The 22,128-nt window shown below is 44.9% G+C and overlaps 1 protein-coding gene across 1 annotated transcript in view; it reads right to left on the reverse strand.

Moving 5' to 3' along the window:
* The window catches only part of SLC6A11 (solute carrier family 6 (neurotransmitter transporter), member 11), a gene marked incomplete at its 5' end in the record, with an annotated part of 123,462 nt that extends 101,334 nt beyond the window's left edge, over positions 1-22,128 (reverse strand). The window contains 4 exons of the mRNA XM_011994147.1: positions 15,116-15,206; positions 18,646-18,786; positions 18,899-19,033; positions 21,975-22,128. Of these exons, the coding sequence (XP_011849537.1) occupies positions 15,116-15,206; positions 18,646-18,786; positions 18,899-19,033; positions 21,975-22,128 (521 nt within the window). The remainder of the gene's footprint in view (positions 1-15,115; positions 15,207-18,645; positions 18,787-18,898; positions 19,034-21,974) is intronic.

Raw genomic sequence — 22,128 nt, forward strand, 5'->3', positions numbered from 1 at the left:
AGAAGGAAACAGCGTCCCACCTGAAGCTTCCGGCTCCCAGCACAAGGGCTGGTTTGCACGGAGAGCAGAGCTGGAGCAGAACTCCCTCCAGCCTGGCACCCAGGAGGGCCACGTGGGAACAGCTCCCAGCCCAGCCTGGGGTGGCCTCATCTTCATGTCGCGCACGGAGCCGGCAAACAGATCACCTTTCTTTAACCTGCCACCGAGGAAAGTGCTGCCAGGGCCCTGGAGACCGCCCTAAAAGCTGGCGCTGAGGGGCTGAGCTATAAATAGCCCTGCTGGTCTCCCAAAGCAACAAACACACAAACCAAAAAAGGCCCATCACCAAAACAAATGTGCTTTCCTGGCCCCTGCCGGGGAGCTGGCCACTGCCTTGGGGAGTCTGCTCTCACTTCTCCAGGAAGAAAGAAGTACAGTCCCCTGCACTCTCCACATTCACGGGGGACTCCGACAGAGTCCACAGCAGGGGCCCCTAAACCAAGCCAGGGACTCAGCCAGGCCTCCTCTGCAGGAATTTCAGGCCTCTGCATCACACACTCATTCAGTCCACGCTACAGTGATGAATAAGCAGGCTGTTCCACCTTAGGGAACTTACTGTCTAGGGGTATAAAGGTATCAACAAGGATAGTTACAGCTTGCATTTCGCACCTGCTCACCATGCCATGTGTAAAATCTGATCTGACCTTCTCTGCATCTTCTCAGGCGAGGACAGCTATTATTCCCACTCTACAGATAAGGAAAGTGTGGCTCAGGCAGGTGACATGCCCAGAAAGTGGGGACAGATCTTGAAGCCATATCGGTTCAATGTCAGAGGCAGAGCTCAGAATCACTGCCCTGTCTTGGGAAAGACGGGGAATTGTGTGATTATGGGTGTCAGTGGAGCCAGGACCCTGGGGAGCCAGGGAGTGCAATCAGGGACCGACATAGGCCTAAGGGGACTGGAGCTACCTCTCCAATTCCCTCTGTCCCTGCAAAATCCTACTCTCTGTCCACACACCAGACTCCATCAGTCCCCAAACATCCTGCACTTCCTCACATTGCAGCATTCACTCCCATGATTCCCTCAGCTGGGAACATCCTTCCCAATTCTCCCCAGCTATCTATATTCTAACCATCCTTCAAGCACCAGCTCAAATAACACTAAGCCTCACAAGTGCTTCCTTGGTCCCCACCCCAACCCCAGGACCAGCCCCTTCTGCCATTCACGCTAAGCAAAAGAGCACCTCACTGTGTACCAGGGACTTCTAGGCCAGAGCTCAGCAAGCTTTTTCTGTAAAGGGCAAGGCATACAGTCTCTGTCCGAACTATTCTCTATTCCTGCAGGGTGAAAGCAACCACATGTCATTTGTAAATGAATGGGTGTGGCTTTCTTCCAATAAAACTTTATTTACAAAAACAGGCAGCAGCTGAGATTTGGCCAGTAGTTTGCTGACCCCTGTCCTAGGCTAATGCTTCCCAAAGAACACTAATCCTCCAATGTCCTGAGTTCCCAGGTCAGGCTGGGCTCTCATTTGAGAAACTACTGCACACTAGAGTTTCTTAGAGATGTTCATTGCTTAGCAGAATATTAAAGGCTCTGAGAAGTCCTGAAACAACATTTGCATAGCTTTATCTAACTCAATGTTTCTCAAATTTATTGAGAAGTGTTCCTCATTGAAATGAAAATTAAAACCACAAGACATACCACTTCACACCTACTAGGATAGCTATAATCAAAAAGTCAGACAACAACAAATGTTGGTGAAGATGTGAAGAAATGGAACCCTGATATATTACTGGTGGGAATGCAAAATAGTTCAGCCACTTTGGAAAGCAGTTTGGCATTTTCTTAAAAAGTTAAACACAAAACCCAACAATTTCACTCCTGGATATAAGCCCAAGAGAATAAACATATGTTCAAACAAAAATTTGTACACAAATGTTCATGGCAGCATTTTTTGTAATAACCCAAGGTAGAAACAATCCAAATGTTCATCAACTGATGAATGGATACACAAAATATGGTCTATCCATGCAACAGTATTTTATATAGCTACAAAAAGGAATGAAGTACTGATTCATGCTACAACATAGATAAACCTTGAAAGTGTTATGCTACACGAAAGAAACCAATCACAAAAGACCACAAGTTGTATGGTTCCATTTATATGCAATGTCTGAACAAGGCAAATTCACAGAGATAAAAAAAATAGCTGAGTGTTGCTTGGAAGTGGGAATGGAGATTAATGGTGAATGGGCAGAGAGCTCTTATTCGGGGGATAGAAACACTCTAAACTTGTATCGTGGTGAGGGCTTCACACTTGGTAAATTTACTCAAAACTGTACACTTAAGAGGAGTGCATTTTATGGCATGTAAACTACAATAAACTTTCTAAAAAGTTAAGAAGGAAGGGCTCCCCTCTCCCATCCCTGTTTCTGCTTTTCCAAAGCAATACTTCCTAACATCCTGGAGAACACACACTTGGGAAGGCGTGTCAGGCACTTTCGTGTGTTATCTTGCACACCCATTGTTCAGAGGAAACTCAGGCTCCACAGAAATAGCTACCTTGTCCAAGATCACATAACCGGTAGGTAGCAGAGCCTGGTCTTGAACCTGTTCCTTGATCCCAAGTTTAATGCCTGTGCTGCCCCTCTGTGGCTGGAGGGTGAGACTGACGGCAGCAGGAGAGAGTACAGGGAGGAAAGTGAATCTAGAAGTGGGGACTTTCCAGAGGAGCAGGAACCCAGGGAAATGCCTCAAAACTTAGGCCTCACAGGGAGAAGTGAACACAGGTCCTGAAGGTCACGAGGCAGAGTGCATAAGGGGAAGGTGAGAGACAGAGGAGCTGCTGCAGCTGTGAGGAATCCACCACAGGTCATAACGCAGCCATTCGCACTTGCAGAACGTGGATCCCAGGTGGCAGGAAGGGCCTCCCCCACCCCACAGCGGGGGTCCGGGTCCTCAGATTCCTGCCCCTTATTCCTCCTCCCAGGACTCAAGCAGCTCAAAAATGCCACTCAGGTCACTGCTGCCCCACAGGTTCCCCACACGTGCCCAAGGGGAAGCAAATCTGCATTCAGGAGCAGCCAGAAGCTCAAAGCTGGCCCATCTGTGCCCTGGCCCCTCCGAAGTGGTCTGCATTAAGGATTGCAAGAAGCCACTGTGTGCCCTGGATGGGTGGTGGCCAGGATAGGCATGAGAGCCTCAGGAGCAGCCCTGCACAAGGAGGTCAGAGCGGGGAGTGGATGTCTGGTCCCAGTCTGGGCGTATCCCACTGGGAGACCACAGGTGGTCACCTGTTTTTGGAATGTCACTTCATCCACCTCAGCTCTAAAATGAAAGTGAGGATGGGAGGTCTGTGGAAGGGAACTGGATTGTGAGGAGTTACCGCTGACCGGCAATGTCACACTGTCCACAGCTCACTTCACGCCAACTGCACTTTTAAGTGCTGTCTATTTACACCCGTTCTACAGAGGAGGAATCTTGAGCTTCGGCATTACCTGCTCAGGGTCCCAATTCCTAAATGAAAAGGTCACGTTGCCCCAGCTCTGGTGCTTCTCCCCCATCCTGCATGTCTTCCATCTGCCCCTTAGTGAGAAGAGTGCAAAGCACAAGCAAGGGATGTGTGTGTTTGGGTGTGCATGTGTGACCCTGGAGAGTTTTATATACTTCCTCATTGTTTTATTAAAAACAACCTAGTCAAGTTATTCTGCTCCTGACCCTGAATTAAATCATTCACTCATCAGTGCCTTGTGCCACTGGCTGGAGGGCCACATATCACACACTAGAGGCCAGCATCAGTTGATAACTTCCTCATGAGTTTCTTCCTTCATCCCTTCCTCCCTTTTCCTATCAAATATATTCCCCATCTGCTGAAAAACAAAGAACAAAAAAACAAACAAAAAAAACTTCTTTCCAGAGCCTGAATCCATGGGGCTGCAGAGAGGCGGCATACAGCAGTCCAACTCTGCACCTGGGATAAAGCAGGCAGCTGACCATATTTCACACACAGGAAGAAGCCTGGAACGGCGGAGAGATGCAGGTGGCTGGGTTTCAGACCAGCTCGGGCTCTGGCCCACCATGAGAGGCATTTTGGTCAGGTCCCTTAGTATCTCATGTCCTCAGAATCCCCCGTGTGAGATGAGAACTCAGATACTGATACCACATCATTTATAACCGGGGTGGATGGGTTAAATGAGGTCATGTGCTTAGAGGGCCCTGTGCAGGGCCAGGGTATACAGTAGGTGCTTAGTAACCAAATGTGACTTCCTTTTCTCTATTGCACCCATCAGGATGTAGAAAGAACCTCATACAAAACTCTTGCAGTTCAGTAAGTTGCTGCTTCCTGTTCTATACTGTAAGACATCTAGTGTGAAAAATACAAATACCCATCTGGCTAATTTTATACACAAATATGTTTACTGTAATGATCAAGAACTAATAATAACAGGCGACCACAGCTATTCAGTATTTATTAAGCCCAATTACTACTAGTAGTGCTATAACAACAATTATTCCCATTTTGCAGACAAAGACAGTGAATTGCAGAGAGATTTAAGCAACAAGTGGAAGCAGCAGGATTCAAATTCTTGCTTTCTGGCGCCAAAGCCCAAGTCTCTAGGTCCCCACACCACACCACAGCACGGCACTTTTAAATAGCGTTTCAACAACTGTGCATACAAGCAGAACCTTGATTCTCGGCTGAAGGGCTTTCAGTATAGTATTCGGATGGTGTCATCACTAGAAGCATTAATTGGTCCTTCTGGGGAGGTGTTCTGGGCAGAAGGCCATCCCTGGCATTGATGGTTTAAGGCAAACAGACCTTGGGTTCTCCCTCAGGCCTCCACCCCTTACACTTAATTGGCAGTGGGCCAGGCTTGGTGCCTCATGCCTGTAATCCCAGCACTTTGGGAGGCCAAGGTGGGTGGATTATCTGACGTCAGGAGTTTGAGACCAGCCTGGCCAACATGGTGAAACCCCAACTCTACTAAAAATACAAACATAGCTAGGTGTGGTGGCGAGTGCCTGTAACCCCAGCTACGTGGGAGGTTGAGGTGGGAGAATTGGTTGAACCCAGGAGGTGGAGGTTGCAGTGAGCTGAGATTGTACCATTGCACTCCAGGCTGGGCGACAAGAGCGAAACTCTGTCTCAAGAAAAAAAAAAAAAAAAAAACTTAATTGGCAGTGGAGAAGTGCTTCTTGGTGCCTGGCAGATAGGGGTCCTGGCTCTTGCTTCAGGGATGGCCACCAGGGTGGGTCTGGCTGGGGACAAGGGAGTGAAATTGCAGACTTGGCATGCCCCTCCCTACTTCAGCAGCTTGGAAACCCAAATCCTGTTGTATGCTGTATTTTCTTCTTTTACTTAAACCTACTTCCTACATTTTCTACAAAAAAGGACACAGATCACTCTTGCACTAAAGAAATCAAATGTCCACTGGAAAACCTGTTTCTATGAAAGGGAACCGACGGAAGAGGAGAATTAAATTTCTGAACCTGGGAACTTGTATGCTTTGACAGACAGCGCAAAAAGGAGAGTAAGAGGAGTGGTACCAAGAGTACAGGGAAATATGGGCAGGAGGAGACTCAACTGTGAACAGAGTTCTCTCTTAGGGAAAAGGGCTAGGGGAGACACATTTATAGGTTATATTTAATCTGACATACCAACGTATCCCATTTATATGTCTATTGTGTTTTCACTGCTTACAACAATAATCACTTTTTTTTTTGAGATGGAGTCTGGCTCTGTTGCCCAGGCTGGAGTGCAGTGGCACGATCTCAGCTCACTGCAAGCTCCGCCTCCTGGGTTCACGCCATTCTCCTGCCTCAGCCTCCTGAGTAGCTGGGACTACAGGCGCCCACTACCACCACACCTGGCTAATATTTTGTATTTTTAGTAGAGACGGGGTTTCATCATGTTAGCCAGGATGATCTCGATCTCCTGACCTCGTGATCTGCCTGCCTCGGCCTCCCAAAGTGCTGGGATTACAGGCGTGATCCACTGCGCCCGGCCAATAATCACCATTTTTAACATCAGTTAAATATTCAACAATTAAAACAAGAAGGTCACAACACCCTGTTAGGGCAACAAAGTGTCGATCTGGGTTTGCTTTGGTGAATTGGTGAATCTCCTGAGAGTACTGCATGTGGCCTAAGCCTCTACTCAGCACAAGTCTGGTATGTGTCCTCAATGGGACCTCTTCCTGTTCCCCCAAACCCTAACCGAGGATCCCCAGCGCCTCCCTGGTGGGGAGGAGTAATAACGGCCCTCTCCTTGAGAGAAGAGATCCTCTGTGGGGCAGCTGGTTGGTGGGTTTGGGGCACCAGGGCTGCTTGGGGCCACTAGGAGCCAAGAAGCTGGTTTTAGGTTCTGGGAAATCCCTCAGCGTTTCCAAAATTATGTTTAGTTAATGGTAAAATTGAATTTTTTTTCTTCTGCCTGCATTACAGGCATTAGTTCATTTAAAAAATTAAATGAACTAATATCAAGACAAATGGTAACTAAACAAATAAATACATAAAGATTAACAAGGTGGAAGCTTCTACTAGCTTCTTCTCAACGTCTGCCTACAAACTCCCCTTTGTGTTACAATCTTCCATTCACTGGAAGGAAACAGTAAATGATGAAGCATTCAGAAAGCAAGCTTCATTTTACTTTTCAGGGCTAGATATCTCTGTGGGCCTGTAGGCACATATAGGAGAAAGAAAGAACTACTAGTTTCTTCACAATGTCTGCCTACAAACTACTGTAAATGGGATTTGTTACACAAACAGGAGGGTTCATTATGATAAATAGCAGCTTATTCACTAACCCTGTGGCTCCTATTTTTTAAATTATGAAATCATGTTCCTAGTTTTGTTTCTAATTTAAATAATACAAAAAAGTACAAAGCAAAAAGTAAGCCTCTCTCTATAACCTCACTTGCCCCCAAGTCCCACTCCTGGGTAATCTGTTAATAGTTTCTTATGTATACTTCCAGACATGGTTTATGGTTATAAAGGCATATACAACACATGTATTACATACGATATCATACACAACATTCTACAACTCACCTTTTTCACTTACTGTTAGCTTCTCTGTGTCAACACATTTTCTGCCTAATTCTTTTTTAGCAGTTGTATAATTTTATCTAATTGGTATCATATTTAAGAACATTTTACATGTCGTTTTTAACTATCATATACAGTGCTGCTGAGGACATGCGCAGGTTCTATGTAACTAGTGAGGTCATATCGCGAATAAACTTTCAGAAGTAGGATTTGGGGACAAAACTTATGTGCAGCCCCAGCGCTGCAGGTTATTGCTAAATTGGCTTCTGTTGCTGTTGTTTAGAAAAAAAAATGGGGCCTTGAGAGTTCAGGCAGATTAAGAGCTGCCCATCTGCCTGCATCAGAACAAGTTCGCTGAGGACGCATGAGGTTAGAAGACCTCACAGCAAGTGGGAGGCTATGGAGGAATTAATACATCAGAGAGACCGTTCTCTTACTCCCTTCAGTGTATTCTATGGGCAAGCATGGCAAGACTGCTTCTACCCTGTCTTTCCCAACAGTGCAGGGCACCACCACCCAGCTTCCACCTCCGCAGGAAGGAGCCTTAGGTTCCTGCACCTGGACCACATCCATGGCCTCCACCCGCAGCCTGGGGAGGCTGCCTTATCCTCAGGCCTGATTACACAACTCTAAGAATAGAACATTTGCAGGCATCCCACAGAATCACTGCAAACCCTTTAGAAGTGTACAGAGGCCCTTCATGCTCGTCTCCAGGCTCTTTGACTGCCTTGCCATTCCCCAAAGAGCCTCCCACTATGGGGTCACCACCCCCGCTGCTCCCTCGGTCCTGTAGCTCCTGGGACCTCCACACAGCTTGCTCCCTCACTTCTCTCAGTTCCCTGACTGACATGCCACCTCCTCAGAGAAGCCTTCGCTGTCCCTCGGACACTTTCTGCCCTCTAACTCTGCTGACTTTTTCTTCAGGAAACTGAACTCAGCTTAATCCAATATTTTCTGCTTATTTGGTTATTGGTGCTCTCAGATCCGTAAGGATGAGTTTTTGTTTTGTTCATGTTGCATTCCAGAACCTGCAATGAGACCTGACATATAGTAGGTGCTCAATAAAGACCTGTAAGTGCATAGATGCTCTGGCCCCTGCCTGCTCTTCAGTAAAGTCTACCCTTAGCCCCTAGGATCTAAATGCAGTAGCATTGTGGGTAAAATCCATAAGCTGCAACACACAACTTCAGATCTCTGCACTCTTGCTTTTTTTATTCTCTCCACCTGGTATGTCACTTACTCACTCCATAGCCAACCACAAGAACTTCTATTCATCCTGCAAAACCCAGCTAAAGTATCACCAACTCCATGTAGCCTTCCCCAAAGTCCAGGTATCCAGGTTTCCCCAGCCTCGCTCTGCAAGCCTCCTACAGATATATCTGTTACCTCGTAATTCAAAAACTCTTTTTTTTTTTTCCCCTACTTCCCAGCTTCCCCTGCCAGGCTATGTGCTTCTTCAGGGAGAGCCAGTGTCCTCCTCATCTTTCTGGCTACTTATAAGATGTCCAGCACCCAGTATTTACTTAGAAAAATGTCAAAAGAACAATTAAGTGAAGAAAAAATGCACTGAGAAAGCTCACCATGCCTACTGTGAGGGGAAAACAAGGCCTTGCTTGATAAGCCCTCTCTAAAGAATCTTAAAAAGAATCCACACAGACTTGTAGAGATCTGGATAAAGTCTCCTGTGTAAAAACAGCTACTATTTATTAGCACTTACCACATGCTAGGAGTTTTGTAAGCATCATCTCATTCCATGCTCTTGACAGCGGGGTGGGTACGTTTACCATATGTCATCCCGTTTTCAGAGGAGCAGACAGAGGCTCTACAGGTTAATCAGGGTCACACACCTGACAGGTGGAAGGGGCAGCTGCTTAAACTGGGCTCTAGAACTTGCCACTGAAATCTGCACTTTAGCTATGGGGTGATGTGTTGGGGGTATGGTGGGGCCAGGTAATCCAAACTAGCAGAACAGGATGTTGCCACACAGCATGCAGTGCTGACCTAGGAAAGGGTCTGAAGGGCACTTCTGATGCTGAATCAGGAGGCAGGAAGGCTATTGTAGGCAAACAGACCAACTGTGCATAGGCCTTGGCAGCTTGGGCCCAACCATGACTCTGTACCTGTAGAGATGGGGCTGGAAGGAACCCTGTGCCTCCAGTAGCCAGAACTAACACAGGCACCCCACTTATGACCCATCAAAGTTCTCAGAATGTGTTATCTCATTTAATCCTCACAGCAGCCCGGAGAGGTTGGTAAGGCAAGGAACAGAGTTAACCCCATTTCACATATGGGAGAACCAATTGCAAAAATCTATTTACATATTAAAACCTTTCCAAAGAGCTTAAGATGGGCTGGGCTTCTTACAGGAGAAGTCTCATTCATTCAATCTTCATCTCAGCCTTGCAGGTGGGTGTTCAGGTAGGTGTTATCGTCATTTCCAATTTACAGATGTGGACACTGAGATCCAAGGGGGTAAGAAACATTCATTCATTCACTCTTCCATTCATTCATTTCAACAAATATTTATTGAGCACCTAAAATGTGCTGGCAAGACAATAATGAACAAAACAGATATCGTCCTTGCCAGCATGGAACTTAAATTCTGATGGAGAAAGACAGAATAATCAAATAAATATACAAGGATTTCAGATAATATAAGAACTATTAAGAAAGAGTGATGGGGCATTAAGAAAGAGTGATGGGGTTGAGAGGGACTGGGGTGCAGATTCCATGGGCATGGTCAAGGAGGGCTCCCCATATGACATTGACATTTGAATTAAGATTCAATGGTAAGAAGGAGCCAGACACACAGGATCTGGTGAGAAATCTTCTAGCAAAAGGAAAAGCAAAAGCCAAGAGACTGACCCTGGGACAAGGCCCGTATGTCCGAATATACAGAAAGAAGGACAGAAAGAAGGCCAGTGTGGAGGAGAGTAATGTGCAGAGGGGAAGACAGGCCTGGGAAAGAGGCAGGGAGTCACCCCAGTCCCACAGAAAGAACCAACCTTCACTCTAGTTCCTCTGATCCCAAATCTCATGTCCAAAGAAAATCAATTAAAATATCCACGTGACTCAAAAATAAACACTAAAAACAAAACTCCTCCAGTGAAGATAAACCAGAAAAATAAGGCCTCATCCTTCTGAATAAATAGAACTGAATACCCTTAGAGCTTAATTTGGGCCCAGCACACAATATGTGCTCAACATGTGCTTGCTGAATGGACGCTGCGCAAAAACAATTTTGGTTGTATACATAGCAAGAACGGAGTTGCTCCCCCAACCCTGGACTAACAGGACTTGGAGGCTTGAGAAAGGGAAGTGAAGATGAATCAATGTCCATCTGATGCCACAATATTGGTTATGCACTAAATAGCATTCAATCCCACCAGAGGGTACAGGCTCAAAATTTAGAACTGCAGACACATTTAGATAAATGCACGGATGCCAGATGCATAATGGGTTACTAAGGGAAACGAGGGTGGCCTAATTTTGAAGCCTGACATTAGGAAGACAAGCAGCCCTGGCCCTGTAGGACCCCCCATAAGAGTCAGAATCCAGGACTGATCTAGGGCCCGAGCTTCTCTCATGGGCTAAGCCAGCAAATTTAATTACATCTGAAAAGGGAATTGACACTTCAAGATGGGGGTGGGCAGGCCAGGTGCCCATGGCCAAGGCAAAGCCATGGCCAGATGCAGGCAGAGAAGTAGTGCCCTGTAAATGATTTTAAGGTTATCTGTGGGCTTGTCTCACCTCTGCTTCCAGAGACTAGAACCTCATCTTCCATCTTTGCTTCCCCTAAATAAGACACCGTGTCTTTCTTATGTGTACCAGGAGCTCAGATGTTTGTCAAATGAATGAACTATAATAACAGACAGCCTAGGCAGTCTACTTTGAGCAATGTGGCCTTCACTGAAGTCCCTGGAGTTGGAGGCAGTATGAAAAGGACAACAGGATCCCATGAAACCAGACACACAAGGAAACAACAAAGAGAGATGAAGAAATGTTTTTGAGGAAGCTTGATCCAATACTTGAAGAGTGCTGTCACACAGAAAAGCAATTAGGTATGCTATATCAGAGCCCCAGAAATCAACTTTTGGCTGAATTTAAGGAAGAACTTATTCCTAGCAAAATGTTTCCCAGACTGCATTTAGCGGAATGCGAGCATTCAGGGGGTGGAGTACACTGGGGCAGGGTCAGAGAGAGGGAAGGGATTCTAATTTAGTCCATAGGAAAATAAGTTTGGGAATTTGGGTTCAGCAAAGGTAAATGGATATTCTCACTGAAGGACACAGCTTTCATCCCTTCTCAAACTTAGATGGCTCAAAAGCTTTTCATAGGATGATATGAACATCTCACACAATCTCTATATTCCAATCTCAGCTCAGGGGTAAAGAAGAATTAGAGGTGTCTGACAAAAGCATAATTGTATGAAGGGGTGTGTGTCCCACTAGTATTTGAGTACTTTTAGGATACAGGATTCAACACTGCATGGATGATACAGACAGAGATGCAATCTGAATAGAAAACTAGAACCATGGGTTCATTTTCTCATGAACTTTCATCTTGAGTAACCAAGTAGCTGGCAGGATGGTCCATACTGATGAGCATGCAGACAAACTGCCCTTGCCTGCCCTTGGTGTCCAAATAAATGGATAATATGGATATTGCAAAGGGGTCCTGGAATTAATCAATGCTGTTGGGTGAGAGGCTTAATGACAGCATGTGTTCTTGCCAGAGCCCACTTTGACTCTTCTCATATAGTATTTTCTAGGACATATTGCCTGCCTGTCTGCCTTCCTCATCCGTCCATCTAGTCTATAAATATTCACAGAGGGCCTTCCATAGCCTGGCAATGATGAGTAAAACCAGACAAGGTGCCGCTTCATGATTGCCTGTTGGGGAATATAGACAACGAACAAATATTATACAAATAATGATTTAATTAAGGTTTTCCATATATGTTACAAAGGAAATGAATGGTGCAAAAACAACAGTAACTAACACAGAGACCTTGTCCAGTCTGGAGTTTCAGGGTGAATTCTCTAAAGGAGCACAGAAACTGTTCTGCAGAACCCCAAATGTGCAGGTCCAATACAAGTCTCTGACATTCTTCCAGGAAACCTCAGCCCAATGAGACTGGGAAAGACCACAAAGGCCCACCCAGCACAGAAGTCTCCTTTCAAGTACAAATCTGATGGATTTGAGACTATGATTCAGTAGGCCTGGGGTAGGTAACCAGGTGATTAAAATACTGCTACTCTGTAGACCACATTTAAGTAGCACTACTCTATAAAGCACTTTAAAAGATGTAAACAAATGGAGAACTAGCTATACCATGTCCATAGACAGAGAGGTTGGATCATAAAGATGTCAAATTTTCTCAAATTAACCCATGAGTTCAATAGACTTTTAATCAAAACTCTCACAGAGTTTTTTTTTAATTGCTGTTCTTGTTTAATTCAACAAACTGATTCTGACATTCATTTAGAAGACTAAAACAATTTTGGAAAAGAACAAGTGAGAGACTTGCCTTACAGGCTCAAGGCTTACAAAAAAACTATAGGTGTGGTATGGGCACAGAGACAAAGAGACCAATGGAACAGAACAGAGAGCCCAAACACAGACTTGTGCTTAAAGGAAATTATGTGTAGAAGATGGCACTACAAATCAGACAAGAATGAATGATCAGTAACTCCTGCTGGGAAAATAGGTTATTTATCCATTAAAACCTGGATTTCTACCTAAAACAACATTAAAAACATAAAATTCCAGATGGATTATACTCCTAAATGTGAAAAAAAAAACCCAAAAAACTGTAAAACTCTTAGAAGAAACTATGGAAAATTTTTTCAACTTTGGGGTAGGGAAATATATCTTAAATAAGACACCAACTCTGCAAACCCAGAAGAAAAATTGACAAATTCGACTTCAGTAAAATGGAAACTTCGGTATACCATAAATAACAAAGAAAAGCCACACACTGGGAAAAGATAATATCTAGAATGTATCAACAATTTCTATCTGTAAGAAAAGACAAACAATCCAAATAGAAAATAATATAAACCTGAAGTTCACAGGTACAGAAATCAAATAGCAAAAAACAGACAACAAAACAAAACATGAAAGGGTGCTTAACCTCACAAGTAATCACAGAAATGTGAATTAAGATATCATTTAATGCCCATTACACTGGCAAAACAAAAACTGAACAGACCAAGTGCTGTCCAAAATGTGAAGCTATAGAAATTCTCACAAACTCTTGCTTGGAGTGTATTAGATTAATTTTTTTTTTTTTTTTTTTTTGAGACAGAGTCTCGCTCTGTCGCCCAGGCTAGAGTGCAGTGGCGTGATCTCAGCTCACTGCAACCTTCCCCTTCCATATTCAAGCGATTCTCCTGCCTCAACCTCCTGAGTAGATGGGATTACAGGCATGAACCACCACACCCAGCTAATTTTTGTATTTTTAGCAAAGACAGGGTTTCACCATGTTGGCCAGGCTGGCCTCAAACTCCTGACCTCAGGTGATCCGCTCACCTAGGCCTTCCAAAGTGCTGGGATTACAGAGGTGAGCCTCCATGCCTGGCCTAGATTAATTTCTTTCTAAAGCAATTTTACATTATATGATAAAACCGACAACGCATGTATGCCACAACCCAGCAATTCCACTCAAGGAAGAACAGACTAGACATTTTTACTCAGTGTACTTAATAATAGTGAGAAATGGGCAATAGTCTAAATGCCCATCAGAGGACCTGGATAAATACAATATAGGCCATTCATACAATGAAATACTCTGGTAGAAAAATGAAAGAACCAAAGCTACATGTGCCAATATGGATACATCTAAGAACCAATATTGAGAAAAGAAATAAAGTTGTTATAGAAAATGTAAGTAATAGATACTAGTAACATAAAATTTGAAAAATATGCAAGAAATACCTAGGTGCTATTTGGGATATATATACGCCAGTATAAAGATGTACATGAGAGTGGTAAATCTAAATTCAGCATAATGACCTCTAGAGAGGGCAGGAGATGAATGGTATCTGGGAAGAGAATAAAAATCACTCATAAATCACTGCCCCACCACACACACATACACTACTATTAATCATCATCAGAGTAATGGAGGCTTCTTCAATGAAGCCAGGACTTTTTAGATTGCAAAGCTTCAGAAAGCATTTAGTCCAGCCTTTGACCCATACAGGAAACTTCTCTCCAATACCTGGGGCAAGGGATCCTTCTACCTTTATAACAAACTTGCAAGTCAGGGCCACTGCGTATGGTTATACAGGTCGGGCACCACACAATTCTGGAATGTATATTTCATAATGTAAATTATGACCCCTTGGGTTGTTCAGTGTGCAGTGTACACAACCACACTCGGCAGACCTGTGAGGGTCACAGATCCTTTGGAACTCTGATAAAACTAGGCCAATTTCTGGGAAAATGCCCATCCACACAAGTACTACTTACAATTTCAGTGGATTCAGACACACCCCCAACAATGATTGGCAACCCTATACTGGTCAACTTCCAGGGACAGGTGCTCACAACCTTCTGAAGTACTTTCAGACAATGCAATGCTGTGAGACCAAGCTCTTCCCTACGCACATTTAAAACCTGCTTCTTTATAATCTCTATCCATTAAAGTTGATCTCCTTCCTTTCCATATGACAATTCAGCTACTGAAAGAAAGCTAATCCATCCCCCCTAGAGATCTACGCTTTCCAGGCTAAATACACTCTTGACTTAGCTTATTGCAAACAGGCTGCATCTCTTCTTTTGCTCAAAATGAATTTTTAAACTGTCTATCCTTTCACTAAGCACTTCCTGCCCTAATAAGCAACTATGCACGCTGACATGTTATCAAAGAACAAGAAAACATTTCTCTCAGCTGCCCCTTTGGGAAACCTCTGAAGATGTGCACTCTTGCTTCCGAAGCCGTCGAATGCTCACAGAAGCCAGGAAGTGCCAGGCTGGAATGAAGGATCAGGCTTTTTCCAGGAATACGGGCAAGACCAAGTGAGCAGAACCAGGACAGAGCCCCCATAGGCCAAAGGAGACAAGTTCTTCTCCACTTACTCCCAAAACTCCATGACGGGGGAGGTGGCATTCTGCAGAGACACATGGCTGTAGTTGCTCACATTCAGTTTCTGGAACTCCACACAATTCTCTACAGTGGAAACAGACAAGAAATAGAAGAAAATTAACCTCCATGAAAGCTGAATCCTGAAAAACATTTAGGATGTGCAACTAGGCATTTTCATGTAGCCGCTCCAAGTAAACATGCGTCAAAGGGCATTGGGGAAAATCAATATTTTACAAACAGTTAAGAGGTTTGGACTGATTAGAACAGGAGGAAAAGTTTATGGGGAAGGGGACCTTCTCTCTCCCATTCCCAACCAACACTCCCTATCAAACCATCTCCTCTACCCTTGTTCCCAAATCTTCTTTTCTTTTTTCCACTTCCCTGTCTGAGGCCCATCAGTAGCATTTAGTTGTCTGGCTGAAGGGCTCTAGTGGAATAGAAGGACTAAACGAATGGATCATGCATGGTGACCTTGGGGCAGTAATGCAGCTGAGACTGTTTTACTTTATGTGAAAAGGGGCTAATGCCACAGCTGTCTCATCAAAATGTGATGATTGGAGGAAATGGTGTGAGCCAACATATGTCAAGAATCCCTGGTTTCTTCATCATTCCCTCACTCGATCCAGTCAATCAGAAAGGATTTACTGAATGCCTCTTCTCATTTCATGAAATTTGATGTCCCAGGGAGATTTAATCTCAAGTAAAAGCAACCTAGTATTCATCCTTCAAGGCCCAGTGCCCCTGGGCCTTAACCCTTCCCTCCAGGAGGGCTTCCCCAACCTCCCTCCCCTGAAATCTAAGAAAGCAAGAATTCAAAGACCCTCCAAGGAATCACCTGCTCCAACTCCCTTTATTTTGAGGAAGAAGAATCTAAGGTTCAGAAATGTCAAGGGACCCCCACCTATACCATTTTCCTCCTATATAAAGTCACTGACCAGTTGTGGATAGAACTGAAATAAACTCCAGCCAGGGCTCCATCTACTTTGCCATGGGTATTGCCCAGAAAAGTCCACCACCATGGGACCCATGTCCCTCTGTTTAGAGACACCTGGGGCACCAGACCATGAGCTCCCCAAGGGCAAGGCCTCCTGTATCCATTCACCTCAGAGGCCCCTGCACCCTGCACCATGGCCAGCACGAAGCAGGTGCCTGGTTGGCTTCACTCTTGCATGTCTTCCATCTCACATACGTATGAATGCTCCAAATCACATCTGTAATCTCTGCAGGCAGGAATCACCTCCTATATGTGATGGTTCACACATTGCAAGTGTTCACACACCTTTAGAGAAAGGGGATTGCAAACCATTTGAAGAAAGAGGTTTGCAGTCCACTGGGGAAAATCCAGATTGTCTGCCTGCTTGTTGATCCTCTTGGCAAGCGCTACCTATGTTCTGAAAGGAGGTGGTCTGTGGGTCCTCAGTCAGGCTTGAGAGGAGCCTGGAAACCTGAAATTATAAGCAAGATTTCTGAATGTGTCCTGTGCCTTTTTCTGGAGAGAGGAGACCTTGACTTTTATCAGATTCCCTAAAATAGGATTTCTCAATTCTTTTTTTCTTCCTAGATTAAAAAAAAAATTTCTTGGACACCCAAGTTGACCAGTTATTTTTATTAAAATATTTAACCACGTACAAATAAACAATGAGTTATAAAGTCTTTGTGATTGTAGTATTCATACAATTATAAAAGCCAAATCAAATGTATAAATGAAATACCAAGCAAACTACAGAACCAACACAATTTAAAGTGATAACAGAAAATAGATGCATAGGATAATGCCATTTGGTAAAATTATATTGCTTTCCCAACAGAAAAATGAAACTGACACATAAGAAGCAGAATCTGTTGAGTTCAGGTGGTTTATTCCTCCATGAACTATTTGAGATTTGATTACACCATTTTCCTCTGGTTACACTTCTGCAAAACTTTCATTCCCATGGTGTGTTGCATTCTCAACTGGACTTCACTTAGTAATAATGCTCTATTTATGAATTAAATCTTTCTGGTCTTTTACCCTTGGCCACCATCATTCTATCTGCCACGAATGCATCTTAAATTACAAACATGCATAAAGTAAGCCACTGGAACCTCCTGACTGTCCTCAGTTATAAGGTGTTTGCTCAGACCATCCAGAACATGTGCATATTTTTAGAGTATCCTCAAAATAAGTACACACAATTATATTATCCTAGAGGACTCACAGGCCTCCAAGAAAATGTCCTTGAATTATAGTTTGATAAACATTTCTATGAGTTCCCTGGCCAAAGGAAGGTTAAAAACTAGGGCCCTAAAGAGAGAAACAGCAAAAGCTCCACAAAATGCAACAGCCAGGGGTTGGGGGAGTAGGGGAGTAGGGCAGAGTCAGGCATTGCATAGGGCTAGAAGCCACACTGCAGCATCTCTAGGTCTACCACCTGCGGTTCCTTCTACTGGTCACCAACATCCTACCCAATCTTACTGGATCTCAGCCCTCAGGATGGCAGGCCACTTCCAGACACAATCTAACACAGGTTATCATATGGATGGTGAACAGGTCAAAGTGTGTGTGCCAATTCCAGTCAAAAGGCAGCAGCTGTCTGGAGCACTATTGGAGAAGGGTTCTAAGGCCAAGACTAGACTGAGAAGGAAAGAGTGCTACAATTGATTAGCGATGTCTTCTGTGAGTATGGCCAGCTTAGACAGGGATTGGGCAGGGAAATGCCTTCCTTGGATTATCAAACTCAATGCTAATAGGAGGATATATGGAAAAACAAAGAATATATCGGAATCAAAAATAATCTAAAAGATTATCCATTCCAGCAGGAGTGGGGTTGGGGGTTAAATTCAAATGTCAGCTGGGTTGGATTGATAAAGTAAATGAATAAAGTGAGCTGGGTGGGGTTTGTGGTAACTCAATGACAGATTTGTCATTGAAGGCAATAGCCACCTTTTGGCTGTAGCCACTGCTGTCAAGCAGGAAAGTGGGTCTGGTGTCACCAGATTGTTTAAGTTTTTAAGATAGGCTGGAAACCTGAATTTTTCAGGTGAAGTCTTCCAACTTTCTAAATTTTGGCAACCAAATCCATTTTTTAAGTTTGCCATTCACTGATCTAAAGCCTGGTTGGCCTGTAGGTCCTCTGTCTGCAGCCCTTGATCTGGTCTAACCCCAGTTTTACAGGGGAAAACTTGACACTAGAGGCAAGACTGGTATTGGAGCCCTAGTCCCCTAAGTCTAAGTCTAGTGTTCTTCCTCACACCCCCATGCTACCCCCAAAGGGTTCAGTCTCTGCATTTGACAGAAGACAGAACATCTCCATTCTCCTAACCATGCCAGTCTACGGGCCAATGCTCAGCTCAGCCTTTAGGGCTGCAACTCACAGAACGTACCAGAACAGGTGCAGAGCTGACCCCTGTTTCAGCAAGACTACCCTAGAAAACTAGACTCTTGATGAGAGGCCAGGGACCAGGACTGGCCTGGAGGGCACAAACAAACCCCAATCCCAGGTCACCCAGCAGGACCAGCAGAGAGACCTCCATGGGGCCATACCTGTGTTCCACTCATGCCCACAGGTAGCCCAGGGTAGCTCAGTAGTGAAGCAGTTGCTCAGGTAAAAAATGGCCCATGCCAGGATGATGATGTAGTACACATTCAGATGGGCCTCAATCACCTGCGTTGCATAGCCAATGCCTGAAGGGACAAAAGAAAGGAAGCAACTTGAGTCTATCTTTTCAAAACAATCTGCCTTTGCAGTTTACATTCCCTGTGCAAAATTTTATTTTCTCATTAACTCAACACATACCTTCAAATAAAGGGCAAACTTTCCTCCAACACGTAATGCCACCTTCACTTGTGAACTGCCCCAGAGCTGTCTCCAGGAAAAAAACAGGAATTCCACAGCAAATAAAAAACACCACGTAGGGAATCAGGAATGCCCCTGTAAGGATGCAAAGGAATGAGATGAAAACTGTCCCTGCCGTTTCATACTTGGCACAAGAACTCTTTAATAAACACCTACTACAGGCCAGACATGATGTTCTTTGAACTTGAGTTCAAGTTCCCATTATGAGGACCAGAGTCAGAAAACAGGGCTAGGTTTATGTGAGTCCACCTTACATCTCCAAGCCTCAACTTCTCCATCTGTAAAATGGAGCTTCAGTTTTTAACATCTGCACTGCTTCCCTCATAGAATTGTAATGCAGCTAAGATGATAATGTAAAAGAAATTGTTTCATTGGCTCATTAAAAAAAAATTACATCTCATCCTCCAGCATGGGTCAAATTCATTCCTTCCCTGAATGTTGCACCCTTTTTCATTTTAAAGTGACCTCAACAGACCAGGTGAGGGGCACCCCTCCCTCTTACTTTGGAAGTGACCTGCAAACAATCTTTGTCATAAAGAGCATTCTCAGGGAATTATACAATGAACAATATCAGGCCTCAAAGAATTAAGTACCCCTACACATGAGGCCCAGGTGTGGTGTCAACTTGCAAGGAGTCTGCAAAAAGAATCTATCTAGCAAAGGCTGGCTTTGAATTGGTCCAGGAAGAGACTACCCTAAGCATTAGTGTTTCCATTTGAAACACAATACCCATTGCCTGGGTCTTTCTGTGAAACAAATTAAATAACTGAGGTGAGCATGAACTATTACACCCAGAATGGGGATTTTTCCAAATCCCTCATTCTGTCCCTCCTGTCTAATAACAAAGCATGGAAACACATGCTATTTGCTACCATCTGATCTCACAAATGAAGGCTTTAACTGAAAGTGCTTTTTGCTAAATGAAGTCTCCTTAACTGCAAGGATTAATAGCAACAATTTTGATCAATCCTGATAGCAGGACCATATCTATCAGCGTTTGAAAGTGTATTAGCTTTTCTGGGCAAGCAGCTAATTTAAAGTTTCATATTGGGAAATAAATACTTTAAACTATTGTTGGGATCTATAAGGAGGGCAGAATGGACGTTTTTTAAAAGGTAAACAGTTGAGAAGCAGATATCCCAACTACATTAGAAAGCAAAAAGTGTGGAAAAGGAGATAAGAGGATCTGTTTACTGAATCTAAATCTAAGTGATTAAAATCAGTTGCAGCAGGTCCCCTAACATGCTGTTATTTACCTGTGAAACCTCTAGAATCTAACGTATAACGTATGACACTTTCGGAAAGCCTTTTGACCTGTGTATTCACAAAGCTACTAATCCTTAGGATAATAAACTCAATCAAACCAGGAGATCTATGCATCTCATGGAAACTCTTGACAAATCAGAAGAAAAAAAAATGACTCATTTTAAAAACTTTACTCACTACAATCCTTTTTTTTAAGAAAAAAAAAATCTGTGACAGAATTTGTAATTAACCCAATTTACCCTGTTTTCTGCTTTTAGGAATGCTTTTTGTTTGGGCACAACATTTCCTGTATGGAAAAAAAAAAGGTAAAAAAAATTGGGCCCGGGGACTACCCTAGATTTCCACAGGTTTCCAAGTGGACGCAGTTTACAAACGCTGAATCTGCAAAGAGAGGCGGGATTCAGAGCCGAGAGCACAGGGCACGTTGGGGGTCTCCAAGTCCACTCCCTCTCTCTCCCTTGCCAAGCCATCAACACCGGCGGCCACTTCATTACCAGTGCAGAGCAGGCTTGGAGCAGCCTGTGCCTTCAGGATGAATGTCCCCAAAGAAAGGGCCTGGGCCAAGCAGTACCCTTCTCGCTCTCCCGGCAGCTGCTCGCACAGGAAGTCCTGCTCTGCTCAGACAACGCGGTCCCTGCCAGCCAACTTCTGAGCCACCTTCGCTGGGGTTTGGGAATTTGCTGGAGGGGCAGGGGCACAGGAAAGAGAAGAGGGAATATACAGATACAGGCTCTTCCTTGGAGAAACTGTGCCACCGAAGGAGGTTTTATAAGATCCCTTGCCATGGACCAGCCCAGCTGTCCTGCTGATATGACAGGAGGGGGTCCTGAAGGCTGGAGCCCCTTCCCTGAGCTGGGAGAGTTACGGATTCGCTGCTGCATCTTTTGTCAAACTGACTTTGAGAGGCTGTCACTAGAAAGGACTCTCTCGTCACCATCCTTTCCCTCTGCCCTTCTACATCTCTACAGCAGAGCATCAGCATTAAACCAGTGTTGCTGTTTGTCGTGGGTGACTCTCAGACCCGTAAAATAAACTGTTTGTTGCCAATTCTTCCACCAGAGGGGCCCCAAATAGTGGCCCTAAAATGGGCTTAAGAGTAGACGAAAGACTAGGCAGGAAACCATCGAGCAATGCCTCGCCTAAAAGTTCTCCCTGTGATGAGTCCAGTTCCAGTTTAAAACAAGGCCTTTGACATCAGAATCCCATCTTTATTTTTGGTCGAGTGAGACTTCTCTGACCCTCAGTGTCCTCATCTGCAAAATGGGTAGACCCCTGCCTACGAAAGTGACCGAGAGGATGAGATGAGATGATATAGGTCAAAGGTGCTCGGCACTTCAGTAAGCGCGCAAAGACTGAGACCACTTTGATCATCAGGAGTCCCTTCTCCACAGGCCTTTTTCCCCAGTTAGGAAAGCTGAGGCTCAAAGGGGCCAAGTGCCTGAAACATCAGGGCGCGTAACCAAAGCAAGGGCTCCCTGGCCTCGCTCTGCATCTCACGCTGAGGACAGAACGCGGGCAAGTCCCCGCGCTGGCCGGTGGAACCCTCAGGTGCGAATTGGCACGTGCGCGTGCGCACTGGCACAGGTGGGCCGCGCTCCGGACGAGCTCACGCGCCAGGTGCCGGGAGTCGAGGTTCTCCGCTCGGGTTCCGCTCCACGCAGGCGCGGGAGGGGGTCTCGCGCTAGCCCCTGGTTCCCCGCCCCCACCGGGCGGGTGGCGCCACCTCCCCTTCTCCTCCCTATCACCTCACCTCCTCCGTTCTTGTAGCACAGGTAGGGGAAGCGCCACACGTTGCCCAGCCCAATGATCTCCCCGGCCACGCTCAGCACGAACTCAACCTTGTTGTTCCAGTGGCCGCGCTCGTGGACCGCCTTGTCGCGCTTGTCGCGCGGGTCGCGCGCGGG

Source organism: Mandrillus leucophaeus, unplaced genomic scaffold (genome assembly GCF_000951045.1).
Source record: "Mandrillus leucophaeus isolate KB7577 unplaced genomic scaffold, Mleu.le_1.0 Scaffold442, whole genome shotgun sequence".
In the NCBI taxonomy this organism is placed as follows: Eukaryota; Metazoa; Chordata; class Mammalia; order Primates; family Cercopithecidae; genus Mandrillus; species Mandrillus leucophaeus.